General features: G+C 47.2%; 1 protein-coding gene across 1 annotated transcript in view; it reads left to right on the top strand.

The window, feature by feature from the left end:
• Nucleotides 1–21,311, top strand: part of LGI2 (leucine rich repeat LGI family member 2) — a 31,148-nt gene extending 9,837 nt beyond the window's left edge. The window contains exons 5-8 of the mRNA XM_049630399.1: nucleotides 1,321–1,392; nucleotides 2,351–2,520; nucleotides 8,963–9,127; nucleotides 16,003–21,311. Of these exons, the coding sequence (XP_049486356.1) occupies nucleotides 1,321–1,392; nucleotides 2,351–2,520; nucleotides 8,963–9,127; nucleotides 16,003–16,820 (1,225 nt within the window). The 3' untranslated portion in view covers nucleotides 16,821–21,311. The remainder of the gene's footprint in view (nucleotides 1–1,320; nucleotides 1,393–2,350; nucleotides 2,521–8,962; nucleotides 9,128–16,002) is intronic.
• The last annotated feature ends 1,539 nt before the right edge of the window (nucleotides 21,312–22,850 follow it).

The following is a 22,850-nucleotide window of genomic DNA, read 5'->3' as shown; positions in this document are numbered from 1 at the left end:
ATATGTCTTGCTGTTTGCACTCACGTGAATAAAAGAAAACAAAAGTAGGCATCAGTCTCTTGGCTGACTCACGTTAGAGCATGATGCCCTGGGGAGAAGCGCAGGCTCGATGTACATCTTTTCAACACCCAGCATCTTTCTACGTCAACAGCCCAGCACCACGGACATTCATCTTCGGCAGGATGATGACAGGGCACTGCATGATCCTGAATCATCAGAAAATGCGTTGATGGTAGTCGTTCTTCCTGGAGATGAGGAACAGACTAGGACATTTTAGATCTTCAAAACTAAGAGCAATGCAAAACGCTTTCTGGTCAACCTTCGCTAATGAGAAAAGAAACCGATCACAATCGGTTGCTCCCTAAACACTGTAGTCCATTGAAATTTTATATTTTCATGGGGTTAGAGCTGAGAGTCTTTGTGCAAAAGAGTATTTACTGAATCCATTCTTAGGCTCACAAGTAATAGAATTTGCGTAGATGGACTGCAAGGAAACTCCTTGGACAGGACTGTACATCTTTTCTTTGATCATTCTCACCTCAGTGCTTCATTCATTCATTCACTCACTCAGTAAAGGCTTCCTGAGTACCTACTATGTGCCAGGCACTGCTTGGATGCCAGTGATACAGATGTGGACAAACACAATCTCTGCCCTCGTGTTGCTTATGTCTGGGGAGAATACACAGCCAATAAACAGAGAATTAAAATAGGTGGTATGCGAAGCGACAGTCGTGCGGTGAAGGTCAACTGAGCAGGGAAGGGAGCTGGTAGAGGTCAGGGAAGTGGTGATCAGTGAGGACAGACCTAAAAGAGATGATGGCGTGATCTGTGTGGGTACCCACAGGAAGATCGTTCAGGCAGATGAATCACAAGTTCAGGGGCCTCGGGGTGGGAGAGTGCCTTATCCATTTGAATAGCAAAGGGGCCAGCGTGGGTGTTCTGAGTAGTCAGAGATCCAGTCTCATAGTTAAGTGGGAGTGGGGGTAACTAGACAATAGTCTTGCATGACATCAAAGGGACTTTGGCTTTTATTCTGAGAAATATAAGACGCCATCCAACGTTTAACAAATGTATATAAAGAGCTTCTTTTAAAAACAAAGCAAAAAGTACACTGTACTCCAGCATCTATCATGCTGTCTTTGTGTCACAAAACTTATTTCTTTATCTCAGTATCAATGAGCAAAGCCAGAAATTGAGCCATGTTGTGCTGAAGAGGTTTAGAGAGAGCTCTGTTTTAAAGCATTAGCTTTGTTTAAGGGGCTTTGGAGTGACAGGGCCTGAGGATAATAACCACATTAACATATGATTTTCTTCTTCTAGTTCTCTGGCCAATAACCACATAAAAGCACTCCCAAGGGATGTCTTCAGTGATTTAGACTCTCTGATTGAACTGTAAGTAAGGAAAATGCTTATGTCCAAGTTAATCATGTGTCATTGTGTCCAAGTTAATCAGGTCTTTAATGCCCCCTCTCCCTCCCCCTCACTGCATTTCTTTTATGTTGCAGTCAGAAATTCGTGACAGGGGCACCCAGGTGGCTCCGTCAGTTGAGCATTTGACTCTTCACAGAGGCTCACGTCCTGCATGTGGTCATGAGCTCAAGCCCCTGAAAGGAGTGTGGAGTCCGCTTGGGATTCTCTCTTCCTCTGTCTCTCTGTCCCTCCCCCATGCATTTTCCCTCTGTCTCTGTCTCCGTCTCTCTCTCTCTCTCTCAAAATAAATAAATAAACATTTAAAAAAAAGAAATCAGTGACAAAGAGTGCATGGTGGGAAACAATATATAGTTGGTATTGTGTTAGGTCTTGCCATGTTGGAATACACTCAGTAGCGTTAGGTCAATGGCAAATTAAGCTCGCCGGGTGTGAGGTTTCCTTTTTCAAGGTAGCGTATCCCTCTGCTGTATCTTCTAGTGTTTGGCACTTCTTACCGGACATTGTTCCACCAGATCTTAATGTTTCGATTGTGTTCGTGAACGCTATCTTCCTATAATGTCCTGCCTTTGTGAGAGTCTGCATCTGTGGGGGTGAGGGGGGAACGTTCTTCTGTCTACCCTCCCCCATTTCCAGCCTGGCATGGTGACTGTTTCAGGAGAGTTTGGAGAAATAGTGGTATGTCAGCTCTGAGAGCTCGCTGTAAGCTACAGTTAAAATCATGGGCACTGAAGATCATTAAGTAAAGTCAGTGATGCACACAAGAAATAGGATGCATTAAATACAACATTCTTTTAATTTCTCTTTTTTTGGGGGGGGGGTATGAAATAGATCAGGATATTACATCATCGTATTCCTGCTGAAACATTTCAGGCATGTCCATTTCTCCAGGTATGTGTTTGTGTTTTGTTTTGGTTTTTAGAGATTTAAGGGGCAATAAATTTGAATGTGACTGCAAAGCCAAGTGGTTGTATCTGTGGTTGAAGATGACGAATTCCACGGTGTCTGACGTCCTGTGCATCGGTCCCCCCGAATATCAGGAAAAAACGCTAAATGATGTGCCGAGCTTCGACTACGAATGCACAACCACAGGTATTCAGAACCGCTCTCGTGAAAGACTCTTACTGAGAGGAATCCCTTTGCGTTTCGTTTCTATCATCCGCAGGAACCAGAGAAAAGTGGGTGTAAACGTTTTCTATCCAAATTATTTTAGGTGACATTTAAGCGTTCTAAAGGAAATGAACTGATGTGGTCAGGAAAACATCTCAACAGTTCAGGAGGATTTTTTGTTAAGTGCCCTGGCTTGAATTGTGATTCTTTACAAAATTCGAATTTCTCTGAAGGTTTTTTTTTGTTTTTTTTTTTTAAGGGCCAAAGTATGAACTGGCAAGTTGGGCATAAGAACATTTGCAAATGAGGTTTCACGGAAAGTCCGTGCAGAGAGGGCCACATTCCTGCTGTCTTGATTGACTGTTTTCACTGTTCCCTTGATTGAATAATAGGAAGTTTACTGAACGTGCAGCTAATAAATATGAGACTTTAAAGTCCATACATTGCTTTCGTAGTTCCCTGTAAAAAAGAGGTAACTGGCTGAGTTATAACCAATGGCAAAATGGAAATAAAAGTGAACAAGTAGTTATCTGAAGAAAAAACTCACACTGAGGAAAAATGTAAAGGAAGTTTGATTTTGCATTTTTCCAGGACCTGCCTCAGGGTTTCCATTTATACATTTTACAGGTTATGAGATAAAATTAAAATACTAAATTGCCTCCAGTGTCACACCTTGTAGAGAGCAGGTGAGTGCCTCCGTATGAAAGGCTTAGGTGGAGTTTTCTCCAGCTTCTGAAGCCAGATTTTAAAGGAAAACAGATCAATCCACAGTATGAAACCTGCTTACCAAACTTATAAAAATAAACATTTAGGCTGAGAGTTGATATCTACAAAGCCTCGAGGCATGTCAGTGGGAACAGCAGGAATGAGAACTCAGAAAATAGTTACAGAAACTCAGAGGCAAAAAAACCCTCCAAGAACAAAATGTGACATTTAGGCCAGCCCTACTGCTGCCCTCCAAACAAATAAACAAACAAGAACTCATAAAGTAAAAACTGTTCCCAGATATCTCTGTAAATAAGGAACTTTACAAGTTCACGTGTTTTTGAAAGAAAACCGCAAGTCTTGTGGGATGCCTTTGTCTTCCGTCGTTGAACAGGAGCCTATTCAGCTGTGTAATTGGCAGGTGCCCTTTGCCAGCTGAGGCCACTAGCAGGTTATTTATTATATTGCAGAGCGGTGCAATAAATCAGAGGTCATAGTCAATGACATTTGCACCAAAAGGTGGCATTCAAGGCCATTTGGTGTGAAATGCCAAACTACAGCTCGCCGGGGCTCCTTTTCGCCTCTTCTCCAGTTTTTCTGGCGAGTTCTCTGAACCCCCAGGTGAAGTGAGCAGCTTTCCCATTGTTCTCTTCACACCTGCCTGAAAACTCTGCCAGTCTCTGGGAGGAATGACATGGGTATCGAGGATCTGGGGACAGGGAATAATTTATATGAGAAAACATCATTTCTGACCTTAGAGCCTTGGGGACGGTTATGGAAATGATCTGGGCTCTGAGAATTGTCATAGGAATAGACGGGGCTTGGAACCAGCCTTGGTCCTAAACCCAGAACCCATGATGCAGCATGAGCCCCCTAACACATTTTAGGGCATCCTCTCTCATATATATATTTGCCTTTGCTAAAAAGCTTCCTACTAAGATTTAGATAGTCGGCAGTCCTCCCTGGTAACAGGGAAGTGATGATTCTGTCTTTGCTGCTGTCTTATCCCTTTGAGACTCATGAACAAATTAGCTTTTGCTCATAGTTTTCTCCATCAAGAAAAAATGGCGGAACCAAGTTGTGTCCACCCCCAGGTGTAGTCCCTGCCTTGTGCCTTGTAAGAACTAAGTCAATACATTCTGAGGTGTTTTGTTTTGTTTTGTTTGGGTTTTTTTGGTTCCTATCTCCTGCTCATATCAAGGCTCATTCTTTGGTGCTCTATTCAAGGCTGGAAGGGAAATGTGCAAGGATGATGGCAGATGGAAAGCCAAATCTGAGAGTCCTGGTACTATTACGGCGTCCTCACTGCATTTTAGGGAAGAAGCACATTGTCTGAGGGCGTTGCTTTTTCTCTTAGCTCAGATTTTCAGGAAAGGAGTAAATTCTTCAGGTGGAGGAAGGAGAGGAAGATACTGTTACCATTGTGTTCTGGCACCCGGGTGTAATGAACATGGCAGAACCACCGCCGGACTGTTTCAGCTTCTAGATTAATCACAGTCTTTCCATAACCCTCTGCTTCAAGTCTATTTTTAACCGCCTCAAAAATCCCTGTTACCTATTCATGATTCCCCATGTTAGGAGGATAATTCACTAAATTCCTTGGAGTGAATTTTGCATCCTAATTGTCCTGTTAGCTTCCCTATTTCTGGGCTGATGAAAAGCAAAGAGAAATAATGCATTAATGTGCAGTTTCTCTCCCAATAGGATCAGCATCATGTATAATTTATTTTCTGCAAGGGCTATAAATAGCTATGTAAAAATCTGTTGATTCCAGTGGGAGCAAGGCCTAAATTGTGAGAATCCCACTGACATCATGAACTCAATCCAATGTGAATGGGAGTGGCAGCACTTTTTGCAGAGAATGCCATTAAGACTTTAACACCAGCAAATTGATGTCCTATCAGTATGTGTATTGTTGGAGAGCTTTGCATAAAGAATGTGCTTTTGCCGTTCATGAAAGACGAATTAAAATGGGGATGGGAGAAGATCTTTAAATTCCTCGAGCCCGCCCTCCACCCCTACACATAGTCATCAATCATTTTCTTTCAGACATTTCTTCCTTTTCCTTCCTCCTTCTCTTCTGCCTCCTCCTCCTTTTTTTTGGGGGGGGGGTGTCACGTAGGTAAGGGGGAGAAGGACTCTCCTATTAAGAATTAGATTTGTAATTGCAATGATTTAACAGTCTGTGTGGTGCCAGATAGTCAGCATATAGAAAATATTATGAAACCAATGTTTTGGGAAAACAAATGAAAATAGAACCGTTAAAAAGCTAGATTTGTAAAATGCTGTCTAATTTTGGCAGCTCTCTTTCTCTCTGGGATTTTTTTAATGAAAAACGGAAACTTTTGGGTCTGCCCTTTAAACAGCCTGCGTTTTCCAGCGAATGCTGGTGTTTCTGAGACTCGGGGGTGCAGGTGGGGGACGCAGGTTACGGGCAGGGCAGGAGTGTTTGGAGCCTTCGGGGCTTACGTTAGCAGAAGGCGGCCGAGAAGCTGGATGTGTCTGCCTCGTAATGGAGAGAATGGCGCGGTATTCTTGGAGCCCTTTTCTGGAGCAGATGGTAACTGCTGCCACTTCCCTTTTTCCAGTCATCTACAGGTTGAGTTTTGTGTGCCTTTACTGTTTGCTGCAGCGACGCTGCTGTCTGGGGGGGGGGGGGGGGGGGGTTAAACAGGGGGGGGGGGCTAGCAGCCATTGTCATTCTTCCTACGGGTTCCAGGGTCACTGTTACACAGACTATGAGGCTCGCACACGGAGCTACTATGTAAAACTCCCCAGGGCTCACTCTGTAGGAGGCTCTGTGCTCACACTTAGGCTCTCTTCGTCTCTACAGCAACTTCATGAAATAGGCGTTACCCTCCTTTTACTGATGCGGACCCTGAGGCTCAGGTTTCTTGCTCCAGGTCACAGAGCTGCAAAGTCAGGCAAGAACCTAAAGCCTCAGTTCGTCTGGATGCTCCACTCCGGATGAGGGCATCCACGGCCGACACTTGTCCCCACTCTCCGTCGGCCGCTTCTTGCCGCCAGGGTGCAAAGGCGGCCTCCTTTCCGATTCTCCCCCTTCTCCCTGCACCTGTGTGCATCACACGATGACCCCCGACTTCTTCCCCACACAGCTTTCAGAGCAGGCCATGGGGCGGGCAAGGCCAGCCCTCCCACACTTCTAAGCCAGGGAAGCATTGATTATGCACCTCCCGTACACTCAGAATGGGGATGGGGACACCTCCAAAAGTTAATAGGTGTTGCGCACTCACTTTGTGGTACGCACAACTCTAAGTGAGTATGAATGATAACATACAATGAGGAGGTTAAATAACTTCCCCAAGGTCACTCAGCAAGGCCGTGGAGTCACAGCTCTGCCATGTTATCTGAGACACCATTAAAATGGACACTTCCTCAAGCTACAGCCCAGTGGGGGCTAGGACAGAGGAGGTAGACTGCCCTCTCTCAGACCTCGATTCCGTGTTGATGAAGCGCCTACTATGTGCCGAGCCCTGAGATGGGCCTTTCTACCGACACTATCAGTGTGTCCCTGCCATCAAGCTTGGCAGGTAAGAATCCCTGCCCCCATATTGCACATAAGGAAACTGAGGCCTTGTAGGGGCAAGCGCACAGCCCAGAGTCTCAAATGCGGGAAGTGGATTCAGGGGGTCTGACTCCAATCACTCATCCCTGTGCCTCCTGCTGCCCTCACTCCCTCAGTCAGCCCTGCCCCCGTCTCCCCTGCCCCTGTTACCTGCTCTTCTCAGCCCTGCTCCAGTCTTCCCACCTCAGCACTCGCTCAGCTCAGCGTCTCTCCCTTCCTCTCCTGCCTCTGCCCCGTCTGCACTTCCTGCCTTTGCTCACCGTTGAGTGGCCTAGAGTGGCCTACCCCCTTACAGCCTTTCTCACTTGACCTCTTTCAAGAGGCTTCCGAGTCAGAGTTATTTCTGAAGTGGCTGCCGTAGGCTTGTGCCGTGGGAGGTTCCCGGGAGGGTCGGACCCAGGCCTGACCTCACAAAGCCCTTGGCTCAGGAGGCACAGGACACTGGCCGTGTGGCCATGGCCAGGCGCATGCCCTCTCTGAGCTTCAGCGGCTGGCCTTGTAAAATGGCCCGGGGCTGTAAGATCTTCCCCATTTCTCCAAATCCAACGCCGAAGTCGCTATGCTGGAGATTCAGTCATCGTGAAGAATAAGATTTTACGGCAGTGCCTGATTATGAATCCAGTGAGTTAGGAAAGACTCCTGGATATTGGCACCGGGAAGGCTTTGCAGCAGAGTTGGGGCTTGAGCAGGCGGGGCTAAGGATGGGTGGGGAGATGGTCAACACCAGGGTTTTCTCACAGGAAAGACTTCCCTTAGCCAGACGTCCACCATCTTTTTACCAGGGTGCGTTTAGCCTGCCAAGAAGCAGTTCACATTGAAACATCTCACATCTCTAGCAGAAGAAATCACTTACCTTAAACTTTATTAGTGTTTTGGTGTTTGTTTGTTTTTAAATTTCTTCTTCGTTTCTTCTCTGGCTTCCCCACACACTCACTGTCCTTGTGTCCTGGGGCAAACTCACCCCGTTCCTTGGGAAACGTGTACATCCTTACCAAGATAACACAATGAGTCAGTGGTAGCTCAGGGGAGCAAAAGGGATGAGGAGTGTTAGCGCGAAACGTAAGAATAGAACACATGGTCAAATAGGACAGTTCCGTGTGGCCTCAAAATCTAACAGATCTGTAATAATTGCTCGTTGAGCTGCAGAACACTGTCCAGATCTCAGGCACGGCCACTTCTTATGGCACCGAGTCCAGTAACTGGTGAACACACTGGTTAACTTCCCTGCACTGTGGGCTTTGTAAATTTCTGACACTGTATCAGAGCCTTTGGTGTGGTTTCCGAAACTGCAGTGTGCCCTTCCGGCAGTTTACTTTAAAAAATTTTTTTTAATGTTTGTTTTATTTTTGAGAGAGAGCAACAGAGCATGAGCAGGGGAGGGGCATAGAGAGAGGGAGACACAGAATCTGAAGCAGGCTCCAGGCTCTGAGCTGTCAGCACAACCCACTGCGGGGCTCGAACTCATGAACCATGAGATCATGACTGAGCAGAAGTCAGACACTTAACGGACTGAGCCACCCAGGAGGCCCTGGGGAGTTTACTTTTGGTTTTGAACCTGGAGTGGGGGTGTTTCCCCCCAGGAGTAAGGCAGAGCATGGGAATATAACAGGGTTATACACAATCGCCTTGGCAGGTAAGCTTGAAAAACTCCACACAAACAAAATGAAACAGGTTTTTTGCTACCAGGCCGGTCCAAGAAGGCTTAGAAAGACAGCATTTCCCAAACCGGTGTGACCACTGCAGCTCTCTTCCCGGATTAATTTGCATGGTCATTTCTGGAATGTTACTATGGGGGGGGGGGGGGGGGGGGGGGGACTTTTGTGGTTTTGAAAGCCAGGTCTCACTGAAATTTGTGTAAAACTTTGAGATCCTGTAGCCAAACGGTGAGCTATTTGTCTCAGAGAAGAGAATGTAGAAACTGTGCATTCATCATCCTGTACAAGGCAGAGAAGCCTTCTGGAATCTCCCAGAATGAAGCACGCTGTGATGTGTGTGTTGCTTCTCTCCGGTCCTCCCTCCTTCCTGGTCCTCTTCACGTCCAATGATGGAAAAGGGTAGAAGGGTGATGGTGGATGATAATTCCCACAAGGGATCTCATAGAGACTTTTTTTTTTTTTAACTACCCATTCCCAGATTTTGTCGTTCATCAGACTTTGCCCTACCAGTCGGTTTCAGTGGATACATTCAACTCCAAGAACGACGTGTATGTGGCCATCGCTCAGCCCAGCATGGAGAACTGCATGGTGCTGGAGTGGGACCATATCGAAATGAACTTCCGGAGCTATGACAATATCACAGGTATGTTGTGGCTTTGGTCAGTGTATCGCCCTCATTTCGTTGTGTCTGGTGGGCGAAGAAGCATTCTGTCCTCCCCAGGAAGGAAAAGCTGGGCTCTCTGACTTGGTGAGAGTCGGGGGACACATTCCAGCCCCCCCCTCGTCTCTCTGATTCTTTCTCGACTTGGTCAGTTATTGGTGAGAAGAGAAACTTAGGGTGGTGGTCTTCTTTATTGTTGCTGATTCTTTCCAAAGGGAGAGGTGATGGGTCGCGTGTTGCGGGAGGCATTTTCCGGTCGTGGTGAGAAGTCACCAGACAATCCCTTAATCCTGATCACTTGTGGCAGCCTAAGACTTCAACGGCTTTTCAGCAGCCCAGTGATACCTTCGACTTTGGTTAAGCTGATTGTTAACGAATATGCTAACACGCACGTTCTCACGCGTACACGTGCACATGCGTGCATGCACACGCATGCCCACACTTGCCAGATCCTGGTGGCCACTGCTTCCTTCTCACGAATACAAACACAGTAAGAATAAATGGCTGTCTAAATTCATGCCTTTGGGTTGAGACCTAGTTGATGCCTCTTTCAACGTTGTCAGGAACCCATTGTCTTAGCGCTGCTAAAAACGGGCTACTTGCTTTGTAAATAGTGAGTAAAGTCAAAATCATCTTTTCGAGATGTCTTGTTTATCAGGTGCAATCTGATAATAACACTGACTTTATAAACAGCACCACGGTGGCCTGTTACCCTGTGAGAGGCTTGCCCTTAGTGGTTCCCGATTTGGAGTTAGAGCAGTGTTTTGCTGCTGCAGCCAGAGAAGCGTATCAGGTAGAAATTCCAGATTAGGAGACTCCTAGGAATCTCTCGGGTGCAGCACGGTTTTGCAGCAGGTGCAGGGGGTGTAGGGAGGCGGAGAGAGTGCCGTTTCCCCCCTCCGAGAACAGAGACGCTAATGAGCCTAATTTCTGCAGCACTGAGAGGTCTGTGAGACACGCGAGCACCTCCGTAAGCTCAGAAGATGCCACGTCAGATGAGCCTCTGCTGTTGGGCCACCTGGCTTCCTAGTGCCGAGTTCACAATCCCGAGAACAGCCCCTCTGGCTTCAAGTGCACACTCAGCACAGAGCGCTGCAGGTGAACCGAGGAACCCAGAGTCCATGTTCGAGGCAAAAAGGCGGTGGAGGGGTGGGGGCTGCTATCCACATGCTTTTTGCTTCCCTCTTTTTGCAGACTTGGAGGATACGTGAGGGATGAGAGCTGGCCCCTGTGCTTTGTGCAGGGGGTTCCACACCAGGGCTTGTTGCCAAGGCTGATCGCGGGCCCGTGAGGTGCCAGGCGCTGGTGTATCTCATTGGAAAGCCCCTTTCAATAGAGAAAGCCCCTTTCAATAGAGAGGCAGCGGACAGATGATAAGGAGCTCAGGTTTTGAAAACAGATGCACGTGGCTTGTACTCCTGACCCCGCCAGGTACTAAGAAGTGGCTGTGGCTTCTGAGGCTCAGTTTCCTCATCTGTAAAATGGGCAACACATGTACTTTATATGGATGTTTGTGCAGATACAAAGAGTGCCAGGACAGAGCAAGCAGCTCTCAGTGCCGGCTTCCTTCTCACACCTTTGCAGACAAAGAGAGCAGGGCTCAGGCATGTTGAATCACTTTGGGGGCAGAGCTCAGGGCCTGTCACTGATGCGTCTGACCCCTTTCCTCTCTCAGGTTGACCTGGGTAGGAAGGGACGGCACGGCCCTCCACTTGCCCTTCTGACAGTCTGCAGCTGGTTGCATCCCGACAATCGTCAAGTTATCCGTTCATTCATTCATTCATTCCTTTGTCCACAATGATTTCTTGAGCGCTTACTCTAAGCTAGGCATGATGTAGGTGCTGGGGCCACAGCAGTGAACAGGCCAGATGAATACCTCCACCCCCAACGGATTTGTACTGTAATGGGAGCGAGAGACAAAAAGAAAGACAAATAATTATGATGCAGATAACACAGCAGATGGCAACACACTGAGAAGGGAAAGGAAGGTGGTGATGGAAGTTTTGAAGAACCGGCCATGGGAGGGTTGATGTTTTAGACTGGTAAAAGCCTCGTGGAGAAGATGGGTGGGACATGAGGGGTCGGTCCATGTGGACAGTGTGGGGAGGAAGCATTCCAGAGGCCACAGCAAGTGCAAAGGTCCGGAGGCAGGAGGGTACCTTTCCTGTTGGGGTCATCCAGGGGGCCATTCTGGCCTGGACAAAATGATCCAGAGGGAAAGCTGCCGCAGACAAGGAGAGGTTAGAGGAACCTAACAGGTTAGAGGAAGGACTTGGGTTTTTAATCTGAGTGGACAGCTTCGTGCAGAGGTCGGCAGGGCTGCCCAGGATGAGGCAGGTGCCCGGCACAGGGGGCTGGGCTGTGAGTAGCCTGTGGCAGGGACAGGGGACGAAGGTAGAAGCAGAGGGACTGGTTGAGAAGCTGTTGCAGAATCCGAGCAGGTGCTGATGGCCTGGGCCGAGGCGTGGGTTGGGGCAGCGGCGGGTGGGAAGCATTCAGTGAGGTCGGAGTGAGTGTGGCCAGGGTGAGAGCCAAGGTGGGGCCTTTTTGGTTTCTGGGGACTCCTCAACCCCTCGTTCTCAATCTTCTGAGCGGTGGGCAGCCCCACAAAGCCCACCTACATCCTCTTCACAGCCAAGCCTGAGAAACGGGTTATAACAGTGAGGTAGTTAAACTTGTGAGCTCCAACATCAGGCAGGTTTTCGATGAAACTGGCTCCAGATCTTTCCAGCTAGTGACCTTGGCAAAGTTAGTTTCGTTCCAAGAGCCCCTTTCATCTGTAAAATGGGATCATCGTCGGATTGGACCTATGAGAATTGACTGGGGCCCCGGGGAGACGGGCACGTAGTAGGTCCTCAGCGAATATTAGTTTTGTCACCTGGGGATAAAAAAAGGGGCAGCCCTCCTCCCCCCCTTCCAGAGCCTAATTCTTTCACTTCAGCTAAAACTTCTCCATAACTTTCATCAGCATAGGAAAGGAGGGGCCAGCGTAGAATGACCGAGGGAGCAGGGGAAGAGGGTGATTCCAGAAACAGCCTGGATCCCTCGGTGCAGGAAGGAGTGTGGTTCCCTAAGCGCGGCCTGGCGTGAAGGAGAGCCCTAAGTGCTCATGCGCCGGGCACATCACAAATATACTTGCTGTGGCCTCTGGAATGCTTCCTCCCCACCACCCTGCAGCCGCTTGCCTTGAACAAGACCAAGGGAAACACGGGCCCATTTTCCCCTCACGGGCCATGCGTGTCATTTGTCATCTTGTTTGATCACGGAGTGATCCCAGAGTCTGCGAGGGCTGGGCACGGTCTCCTCAATCCATGCCTGGCCAGATGGGGGCCCTGAGGACTGGGAGGGGCACCTGCGTCCCCCTTTCCAGCCGTGATGAGCATGCACGGGAGGGACGGCTCCAGCCATGGATCTGCTGCTGCTGGGAGGAGAAGGAAACCCACTGTGACGCTCACCCCAAGATTTCACACTTTACGTCTCCTTTTTCTCTCTACATCTCTTCTCAGCTCTCCTGTCTTTGGTTTATTTTGTTCGCCTTTTGATTTCTAGGCTGTACTCTCTCCCCTACGCTAACACACACACACACACACACACACACACACGCACGCACGCACGGTGATTTCTGCCTCTACTCACAGTACTATAGGCTAAAAGTGTTCGCCTGGACAGAGGTGTTCCAGAACATCTCCAAGAAAGGAATTCTTTCTGTCTCTCTCACAGCGCCCCTCAGCTGAGACAGACTGGCAGGCCTGTGGGACACTTCTGGGTTGCAGGGACCTCCATAGGAAGGCCACTCAGGAAGGGGAGCAGGAGTATGCACTCTGTTGGTGTTGTCAGGGTGGAGTCAGGCGGCTTCCGAAGAGCAGTTCAGTAGTTTAAATCCAGAAGCCTTAAAAGTGTGCCCAACATTTAGCATGGCAATGCCTGCATTTAAGAATACCGCCAGATGGTTTTCAAAAAAGACTACAAGGAAGCATGTTACGTACAATGATGAAAAACTAGAAATAACTGCAATGTCCAACAATAGGGGATTTGTTAAAAATAGGATACACCCATGCGATGGAATACCATATAATATTAAAGCTTCAAGTTCTAGAAGGTGCAATAACAATAACAGGGGAGAACGTTTACATCATAGCGGTCGAGTGAAAAAAAAGTTGACTATAAAAAGCCCACGTATCCTATAAGCCCAAATTTATCTTTAGTTTTAATTAAAAAAAATGTTTGAACCCACATTTATGTTTTTAAGTTTATTTATGTATTTTGAGTGAGAGAGAGAGGGAGTGCGAGTTGGGGAGGGGCAGAGAGAGAGGGAGAGAGAGAATCCAAGCAGGTTCTGCCCTGCAAGTGCAGAGCCTGACACGGGACTCAAACCCATCAACTGTGAGGTCATGACCTGAGCTGAAATCAAGAGTCAATTGCTCAACCGACTCAGCCACCGAGGTGCCCCGGAGCCGAAATTTATTTTTAAATTTTGAATTTGGGTGTGTGCATAGATTAACGATTAAAGAAATTTATCAAGATACGAAGTGTTATTTCAGCATTTGCGGTACGAGTGATGTTGGTTTTCCTCTTTGTGCTTTTTGGTATGTTGGTAGTTGAGTGTAGACTCGAGCCAGACCACCTGGATTTAGGTCCCCGGCTCTGTCACATACTCGCTGTGTGGCCTGGTATAAGTTACTTAAGTTCTCTGTGCCTCACTTTTCCCCTTATAAAATGGGGATGATGATGATGATAATACTGATCTCTTAAGGTTGTTGTAAGCATGAGATGAATAAATACATGTAAAATACTTAGTATAGTGCCTGCTCAATAGTACACACTTTTTAATGGTTACCTGTTATTTTCAAGATTTGCTTTGATGAACATTGAAAACTTTTATACTCAGGGGGAAAAAGGAATAATTAGTTTGAAACGAAGGAAAGGGACCAGGAAAAGTAAATATCACTCAAAAACCCACCCACCGTCTGCCCCCAAAGTTGATACTAAGGACAGAAATTGGATAACTATCCTTGTAATTTACAGACCAAATTCACTTTGGCCCAAATTGCCTAGAAAATTAGGGGAAAGAAATGACTTTTAATCAGATGACCTAGATGGGTGTGAGTGGTCCTATTGCTTGCTGGCTGGAGGGAGGAGCTTGGGAGAAGGCTCAGGGGTCTGGGGGGAGGAGAAGGTGGTAGGAGGTGGTCCGGACAGGAGAGGTCCCCTTTTGCAGCAAAGTTCTGGCTTTGTGCTGCCTGAGCTAGATCATTCTACAGGCCAGTGATCATTCTACAGGTGTTTTTGCAGTGCCTGCTATGGGCGACTTTAAAGGGGTCACATCTTTGGATTATCAAGACCATTGATTCAATAACCCAGTAACGATAGCTACTAATCATTGACCACTTCCTGTTTATGGGTGCTCTGTTCTAACAACACCAACCATGAATTTCTCATTTAGTCTTTACTAACCCCGTCGGGTCAGGGGTAATAGCATCCTCATTTTACAGACGAGGAGCCTGAGCACAGAGAGTCAACGGGCACAAGGTCAGAAAGCTTACACGTGCTGCATTTCACATCCTGGGCCACCTGCTTAGAGCCGCAGGGTTTAACACTGTTCCGCCAGCATTCAGCTTCCTTTGGCTCTAGAAATCAGAAGAGGCCAAGTGTCTTCAAAGAGCCCTCGTGACAGTCCTTTCCTCGTGTCTCTGAGACCTGACTCCTACCTTTTTATCCTCCCTCCCCAACTCCCCATTTGTTTCATCCTGCTCTGTGGAGTTGGGGAATACGTTTTTGAATAGCACGAAGACAGTTCATTTGGTGTTTGTGGTTTTCCTGAATTGTGCTCTTGCCTCGAAAGACACCAGGTGATCAGCACTTATTTCTGTGGAGACACATATATATTTTTTTAAGTTTAAAAAATTTTTTTACCTGGAAGCGCCTGGGTGGCTCAGTCGGTGACTTCGGCTCAGGTCATGATTTTGCGGTCGTGAGTTCGAGCCCCGCGTCAGGCTCTGTGCTGCCAGCTCAGAGCCTGGAGTCTCTTTCAGATTCTGTGTCTCCCTCTCTCTGTGACCCTCCCCCGTTCATGCTCTGTCTCTCTCTGTCTCAAAAATTAATAAACGTTAAAAAAAATTAAATTTTTAACTGTGGGAAAATATGCATTAACATAAAACTTATCGTCTTAACCACTTTTATGTGTACCGTTCAGTAGCATTAAGTGCCGTTCACCATGCTGGTTAGACAATCTCTGGAACTCTTTCCATCTTGAAAAAACTAAAACTCTGTGTCCATTAAACACTAACTCCCCTCTCTCCCCTCTTTCTCAGCCCCTGGCCACCACCGTCCTATTTTCTGTCTCTATGAGTCTGACTACTTTAGGGATCTCATATAAGTAGAATCATAGGTTATTTATCTTTTTGTGCCTGTCTTTATTTCACTTAGGATAATGCCCTCAACGTTCATCCATATTGTCATGTGTCATGTGTCAGAATTTCCTTCCTTTTTAAGGTGGAACAATTGTTCTGTTGTGTGTATGTATTACAATTTGGTTATCCATTCATCCATCAGTGGATGCTTGGGTTGCTTCTGGCTTTTGGCTGTTGTGAATAACGCGGCTATGAACACGGTTGTGCAAATCTCTTAGAGACCTCGCTCTGGACCCGGAAGTGAAATTGCTGGGTCACATGGTAATTCTGTGTTCAGTTTTTTGAGAAACCGCCACACCGTTCTCCACATCGGCTGTCCGGTTTTCCATTCCTTCCATTTCTTTACATCTCTCCCCATTTTACAGTTCACAAGGGTCCCATTTTCGCTGTGGAGGAGCGTTTTTAACCGCGGTGCCCTAATCCCCTCTCGTTTCTCTCGGGGCACAGGTCAGTCCATTGTGGGCTGCAAGGCCATCCTCATTGATGACCAGGTTTTCGTGGTGGTGGCCCAGCTCTTCGGCGGCTCCCACATTTACAAATACGATGAGAGCTGGACCAAGTTTGTCAAATTCCAAGACATCGAAGTCTCCCGCATTTCCAAGCCCAACGACATCGAGTTGTTTCAGATCGAGGACGAGACGTTCTTCGTCATCGCAGACAGCTCGAAAGCTGGGCTGTCCACAGTGTATAAATGGAACAGCAAAGGATTCTACTCCTACCAGTCTCTGCACGAGTGGTTCAGGGACACGGATGCGGAGTTTGTGGACATAGACGGGAAATCGCATCTGATTCTGTCCAGCCGCTCCCAGGTCCCCATCATCCTCCAGTGGAATAAAAGCTCTAAGAAGTTTGTCCCCCACAGTGATATCCCCAACATGGAGGACGTACTGGCCGTGAAAAGCTTTAGAATGCAGAATGCCCTCTACCTTTCCCTCACCCGCTTCATCGGGGACTCCAGGGTCATGAAGTGGAATAGTAAGCGGTTCGTGGAGATCCAGGCTCTTCCATCCCGGGGGGCCATGACCCTGCAGCCCTTTTCTTTTAAAGATAACCACTACCTGGCCCTGGGGAGTGACTATACGTTCTCCCAGATATACCAGTGGGATAAGGAAAAGCAGCTATTCACAAAATTTAAGGAGATTTATGTGCAAGCGCCTCGTTCCTTCACGGCTGTCTCCACCGACAGGAGAGATTTCTTTTTTGCATCCAGTTTCAAAGGGAAAACAAAGATTTTTGAACATATAGTTGTTGACTTAAGTTTGTGAAGGTGTGATTGGTGAATTTAAAAGACATGTAGCCCTGGCTCTCACAGGAGAGCGACCAAGAAGCAAATACAAAAAGAAGCCAAGTTCAGAGCTCTGAAGTTAAAACCGCACTGGGGGAATAGTTAGAAGTTTTCAAAATTTTAGAACTCACATTTTAATCAGGGATTGCATTTATTGGCTAATTGCATGACGTGTCCGTTCTCCCATTTAAAAAGACATCTTAAAGCCTGTTGTCACTGAGAAAAGAGTACAACATTAGCTCTTAACCATCTAGGACAGTAATGTGCTTTTTTTTTTTTTTTTTAAATGAGGAAGGAGAAAGTTGGATAAGATGGGATAGCTCTTATAATGAAATAAACAAACAAACAAAGACCAAACTATGGGCCCTTCTCATTCCATTTTAGCAAACCTTTTGGTAAGAACTCTTAAAGCCAAAGTCAGCTGAAAAGATTTGCTGATGATTCCTTTAAAAATCTGGTAACACTCAGCAATGCTATTTTGAGCCATTTCAGTTTCCTGAATCCCCCTTAATAGCAGAACGTTGGCTATTTCATTGGCTCACGTAGACGCACATCATGGGTGTGTTAACAAAATAATGTTGGACGTTGCTTCCTTTACCACAAAGAGAATACTCTGCTGATGCATATCTAGGCCCAGCACGGGCTGTAGGCCCATGAGTGAGACAAAGGCATTTCCCCTCTTCCTTGTGGTTCAAAGCCAGCCCCCGGGGCGGCCAGAGCAATACCGCTTGTTAGATGCTCTCCCTGACCCAGCTGCTTCCCTGAACCCATTCTTTTGAGTTTGTGGGTAAGCAGCAGACAGGCCAAAGACTGAATGGTGCTTTTCATCCCATCCTTCAAAGCAATAGAACAGGTATTTCCGCCTGATGAGCATTTGGTAGAATTTCTGAAGCAAGATTTTATGGAATCAAAAGAGGACTTTTCGCAAGTCTCGATGGACTTTGAAAACCTAGAGGTGGCCCTTTGATCTGTGCATGGCTTTGCCCTCTGGGCAACTTACTCTTAGAAGTCATTGAGTACCAACCTACCAGCTGCCCACCTGCCTACCTCCCTACTCATACGATGTCCCGCTTTGTTGATTTGCTAATGTTGCTGCTGCAAGTACAGCCCTCCCAGAGGGGCTGAGGCACCAGATGGCAGCACCCAGGGTGCTCATGACGCTAATGCCCCTTCCTGTCCCGGGAGCGTAGCACAGGAAAGCCCCCTGGGGCTCAGACGTTGACGTGGGGCCATGTACTGGCAGGGGCTCATACCCAGTAGGCTGAGGGTCTCAGGCCGATCAGCAGGGACCGGCTTTGCAGCCAGACACACGGAGCCCCACACACCAGGTCTGCGCCCAGGGGGCCAGAGCACCTATGTCAAAATGGGCTTCTCTGGTGTGGATTACTGGGAAGCCCATGGGCTCTGGTTTTGTGGAAGGTTCCCAGAGCATGCGCTGCCCGATTAGCTTGGTTCTCTTCAGAGGATGTGAAGTGGATTTGGGGAGTGGCTCTGAAAGAGCAACTCGACCACGTCTCTTGTCGCCCTGAAATCAGCACAATCATACTGTACTGCAGTGTTATTTTTTCACGATCGTTTGCCAAGTCACGAGTAGGTAGATGTTTTGCCACAAATGCGAATGCGTTGTTGTTTCTGGTGTTTAAGCAATGCAGATGAAGGCAATAAATAGCATCGGTGTTGCAACAGCACTCCTGGGTCCATTCTGGGACTGCAGGCTGAGGGCTTTCAGCCTAGGACACCGGGGGTTTTAACGAAGGAGGTCAGCCGCACACGGTAGATTGCTGCTTGAAACTTTCCTACTAAGCACCAACCCCACAGGAGAAAAGTGGTTTGTTTTCATTTCTTTTTAAGTGCGAAGTCACTCTTCCGCATGCGTTCTTTTGCCTTCCTGGTTTACTCGAATTGACTACAGATGCCCCCATCCCCACATCGGAGGCCGAAAGTGGGGCAGCTCTGGCATTTCTCCGGCGGTGAGAAGGGGCAAACAATTCTTTCTGGCACATGGAACCTTCCGACAAGCCCGGGCGGAAACACAGGCACTTGGCACACAACGTAGGGGACATTCAGACAGTCCCCGCGTTTGTGCCAGGTCGAGATGACGCTCCCGATTGCCGCCGCTTGTGGAGAAGGCAGTCGGGACACCTCTTCCCAGGGCTGCCTCTCCCGAGCAGGGCACCAGCTTCCCAGCCACGGGGCCGGGGAGAGGGGCTCTTGCTGAGTCCAGGTGAGACGCTGGTGGGTGGAAGGCAGGTTGAGGGAACTGGGGGCTGGGTGAAGGCGAGAGGGTGGGCAATCCCCGCAGCCACAACCAGCTTCTCTTTTCTTTTCCTTCTGACAAAATGAGACCAGATCAGAGTCTGCAGCCTACAAGAGTCTCCGTGCTGAGGGAGTAGCTATTTGTTCTGGCCGACTTGCTGAAGGAGCATAGATGTTCTTGGCGCAAGTCGGTGGAAGCTTTGCTTCATTAATCCCACTGCTCCCTCCCAGGCATCCCTTGAGTTTTAAACAATTTCTGCAAGAAGCTTTTTTTTCCCCCCAGTAATAATGTAAGACGAGAAAAACAAACCAACAACACCAGAAACCCAAAGCAGAGAGATACGTGGGACCGTCCCCTGTGAAGATCGTTCTAGGCGGGGCTGTTCTTGTCCATGCCTTCCCATCCCCCATTGGTTCCCATCTTGTCAGCTTGTTTCTTCTTTACAGTCTCTGTGGCTAGGCTGAGTCCCTCCAGGTGGCCAAGTGGCCACGCCACACAGCCTTAAAGCCTGGGATCAGGAACAGATCTCTCATGAAGTCTAAAAACAAGCCTTAGGTGCGAATGGCTCTGTGTCCTCGGGCAGCGGATAATAAGACCACCCTGCATTTCAGCAAAGCTTTATATGTTTTCAGTGTACATCTGTGTCCAGCTCATTTGTTTAATAAATAGTTCTTCAGCTCATTGGCGGGCAGGATGCTCATTTCAGAGGGAAGGAAGTAGGTGCAAAAATCGAAGTCCGTTGCCTGCTCAAGGTTATCCAGTAGTGAGTGGCTGAGGCGGAGATTTCCCCCTCAACAGCAGGCTTTGTGTTTTCTTTGTGATAGTCTGTCAATGCCTTCCAAATAAAGACTTTTTATCGTGATTCAGAATATAGCAGCACCTTGAGATAACATTTTAAAAATATAGCAAAATATGCATAGCCAGAAGGAGAATAATGCTGAATAGACACCATTTAATCAACCGGTCCATTTAACAATTCAACGCTACGGAACTGCTATTACATGCAAGGCCCCACTCTTGAAAGTCTTCCAGAAGTTTCCGATAATTGTCCCTTCTAAAGAGGGTTTCTAGCTGGCACGGCTGCTTCTCTACCCTCTCTTCCCCTCCCTCCACAGCTCCGGTGGGGATGTTGAGGTCGAGACGCATTTGGTTCTTGTCACAATGTCCACAAGATACACAAGAAGAATTCTATGAGGGAAAAACTAAAAACTCAAAGGCACGAGTGATGATGAATTGCTCCGGGTCATAATCAGCCTTCGGGGAGCATGCTGGAAATGCCGGTGTTGCATTTTTCTTCCCCGTGGAGTGAGAGGCTGTGTATTTTTAGGAAAGAAATCAGCGTGGGATGCTGGAGGTTTGGTTGCCAGGAACACTCATGATGGAAATTTCTCTGACCGGGGGTAGAATGAAAGAGAGATGAAGGTCTGCAGGAGGGGAGTCTATTTGCATATGCCTTTAGCAGGCTTCCTTCCTGATTCTTCTACAGAGGTATCAGCCTCTCACTCGTAGTTTTGGAAGAGAGTTCTTTCATTAGGCACTGGCCAAAGATTCTGTTAAAGAGAGAGCCCTGGAGTGGAGTGCAGAAGTCTAATTGTTGACGCAGTGAGTAAGGTGGTCCGGACTTGGGACAATCCAAAGGGAATGGGCAGAAAAGCAGGGCAGATGGCTGTGGAGGAAACTCTTTGGGGAAAGTAGAAATAAGATGGAAGGAAAAAGGTCATCACGATTTTCTTTGCCTCAGCCAGGCAAGTAGAGGGTGGGACTACCAGGCAAATTAACAGCCAATTTTTAATGAAGAGAGCCAGTTGTAATGCTAATCGAAATAAGAATTGAATTGTAAAGCTACTGAGATCTAAACCTAGCGAGGCACTCTTATCCTTACATTATTCCATTACTTGTTTCAGAATCTACCTTTTTTTTTCCGGTAGGAGACTATGCATTCCCAATCAATCCCTTTGACTATCAGGAATGTATAAGAACTGTGATAAAATAAGCCAATATGCCATTCGGTACCATTTTTATGTATCTTAGATGCATAACTTAGGTAAAATAAGAATAGTTTATATGTATATGAAAGCATATTTTGCAGTATGCAAGCTACAATGGATGCATTTTAAGGCTAAATATATATTTAACTCTTTTTGGTAAATACAGTTAACAAACAACATGCCTCCTAAGTCGATATATTCTGTAAGTCTATGAATAAAAAGTAGCTCATGCCTAATATGGCTTTGATCTCTGGTCTGCTTGAATATGGATATGCCCACTTGAGTCACAGATTTGAGGGCATGATGGGCTATTGTGGAAGGGTGGAGTATGCCCATTTATCTTTGTGGCTTACTCCCCGTTTAAATGGAAGATGGGTACTGCAGGGGGACTTTTGCTTCTACTTGCAAACTAAAAAGTCACTAAAAAGTCACTGAAGGACTTCACAGCTACACCTCTACCTGATCTGCACGATCATAATCTTGACGGATTGACAAAGAACTCTGGGGATCTTTGGGCATCCTCTGATTCTGCATGGTGACAAGATGGGATCCCATTGATTGGGTGGAACCATGAACAAATTGGGGGCAAGACTTTTTGTCTTGTTCTCTGCATGTCTGGGCTCTAACCCAGTACACAGCAAGTGAGCAGTGAAAGTTTGCCCCATGTGTCTATGTCTTTAGTCCCATTTGGTTTCATTGGACAAATGAAGGGTCAAAACCTCAAATCACATATGACTGTGTACTTATTGTGGGTCAATTACTTTGATACACTGTGGGGCTTTTTAAAAAGTACAAGGGCAGAGTTCTTGCCCTTAGGGAACTTAAAGCTAGTTAAGAGGAAAGCTAGTTATAGCTTCATCATGGGAAGCTATAGTGACAACACCGGGGCTAGTGTTTCTGCATCACAAAGCAGTGTGTGGCTAATTGTGCAATGAAAGAAACAGTAGTGATTACCAATTATTTAACTACTGGTATGGCATGTGGGTTGCATTAATTTTCTATTGCTATGCAACAAATGACCACAAATATAGTGGCTGAAAACAGAACATGGTCATTAGCTTACAGTCCCCATGGGTCAGGAGTCCTGGCACAGCTGAACTCGATCCCCTGCTCAGGTCTCAGGAGGCTGCCCTCAAGGTGTCAGCCAGACTGTGTTCTCATCTGGAGGCTCAACCGGGGAAGCATCTCCTTTCAGGCTCATTCGGGTCTCTGGACCCCATATTTTTTCAGGCTCTCGACTTGGGGACCTCTTTCAACTCCTAGGGAGTCACACACAGCTCCATGCCAGTGGTCTTCCCCATAGATCCTCTCATGACATAACTGTGAGCTTCTGTAAGGTCATCAGGAGCAATAGGTGTGAGATCCCATCACCTTTGCCCTATTCTATTAGGTGGAAGCAGTTCATAGGTCCTGCAGTCACTCCTCAAAGGAAGGAGATTGTAAAGGACTCATGGGGTTGGGGGTCACCTTAGAGTGTGTCCATCACAAGCACCAACCAAAGAAAATGGATACCCAGGTGATCAGATATCTACCTGATAGGTATCTAACCATAAAAAGCCATTGACCTAGGCCCAGTGCATTCCAGTGAAATGTGTACTGTGAATACAGATAATAAATTCATAGGAGGAAGGGCTGCTTCAGGCCAGAGCAAGTACCCCTGACCAGGATAGAGAGGAGAATGGCCTTTTCACTATTGCTTGACCACTGAATCATTGTTTTGTGTTTGTGGAGAAGTACAGAAAAGAACTGAATTTTTCCAAACCTG

This window comes from Panthera uncia, chromosome B1 (assembly GCF_023721935.1).
Source record: "Panthera uncia isolate 11264 chromosome B1, Puncia_PCG_1.0, whole genome shotgun sequence".
NCBI lineage: Eukaryota > Metazoa > Chordata > Mammalia > Carnivora > Felidae > Panthera > Panthera uncia.
Note: the sequence above shows the minus strand (reverse complement) of the source record. Positions and strands in the feature narration are given on the sequence as shown.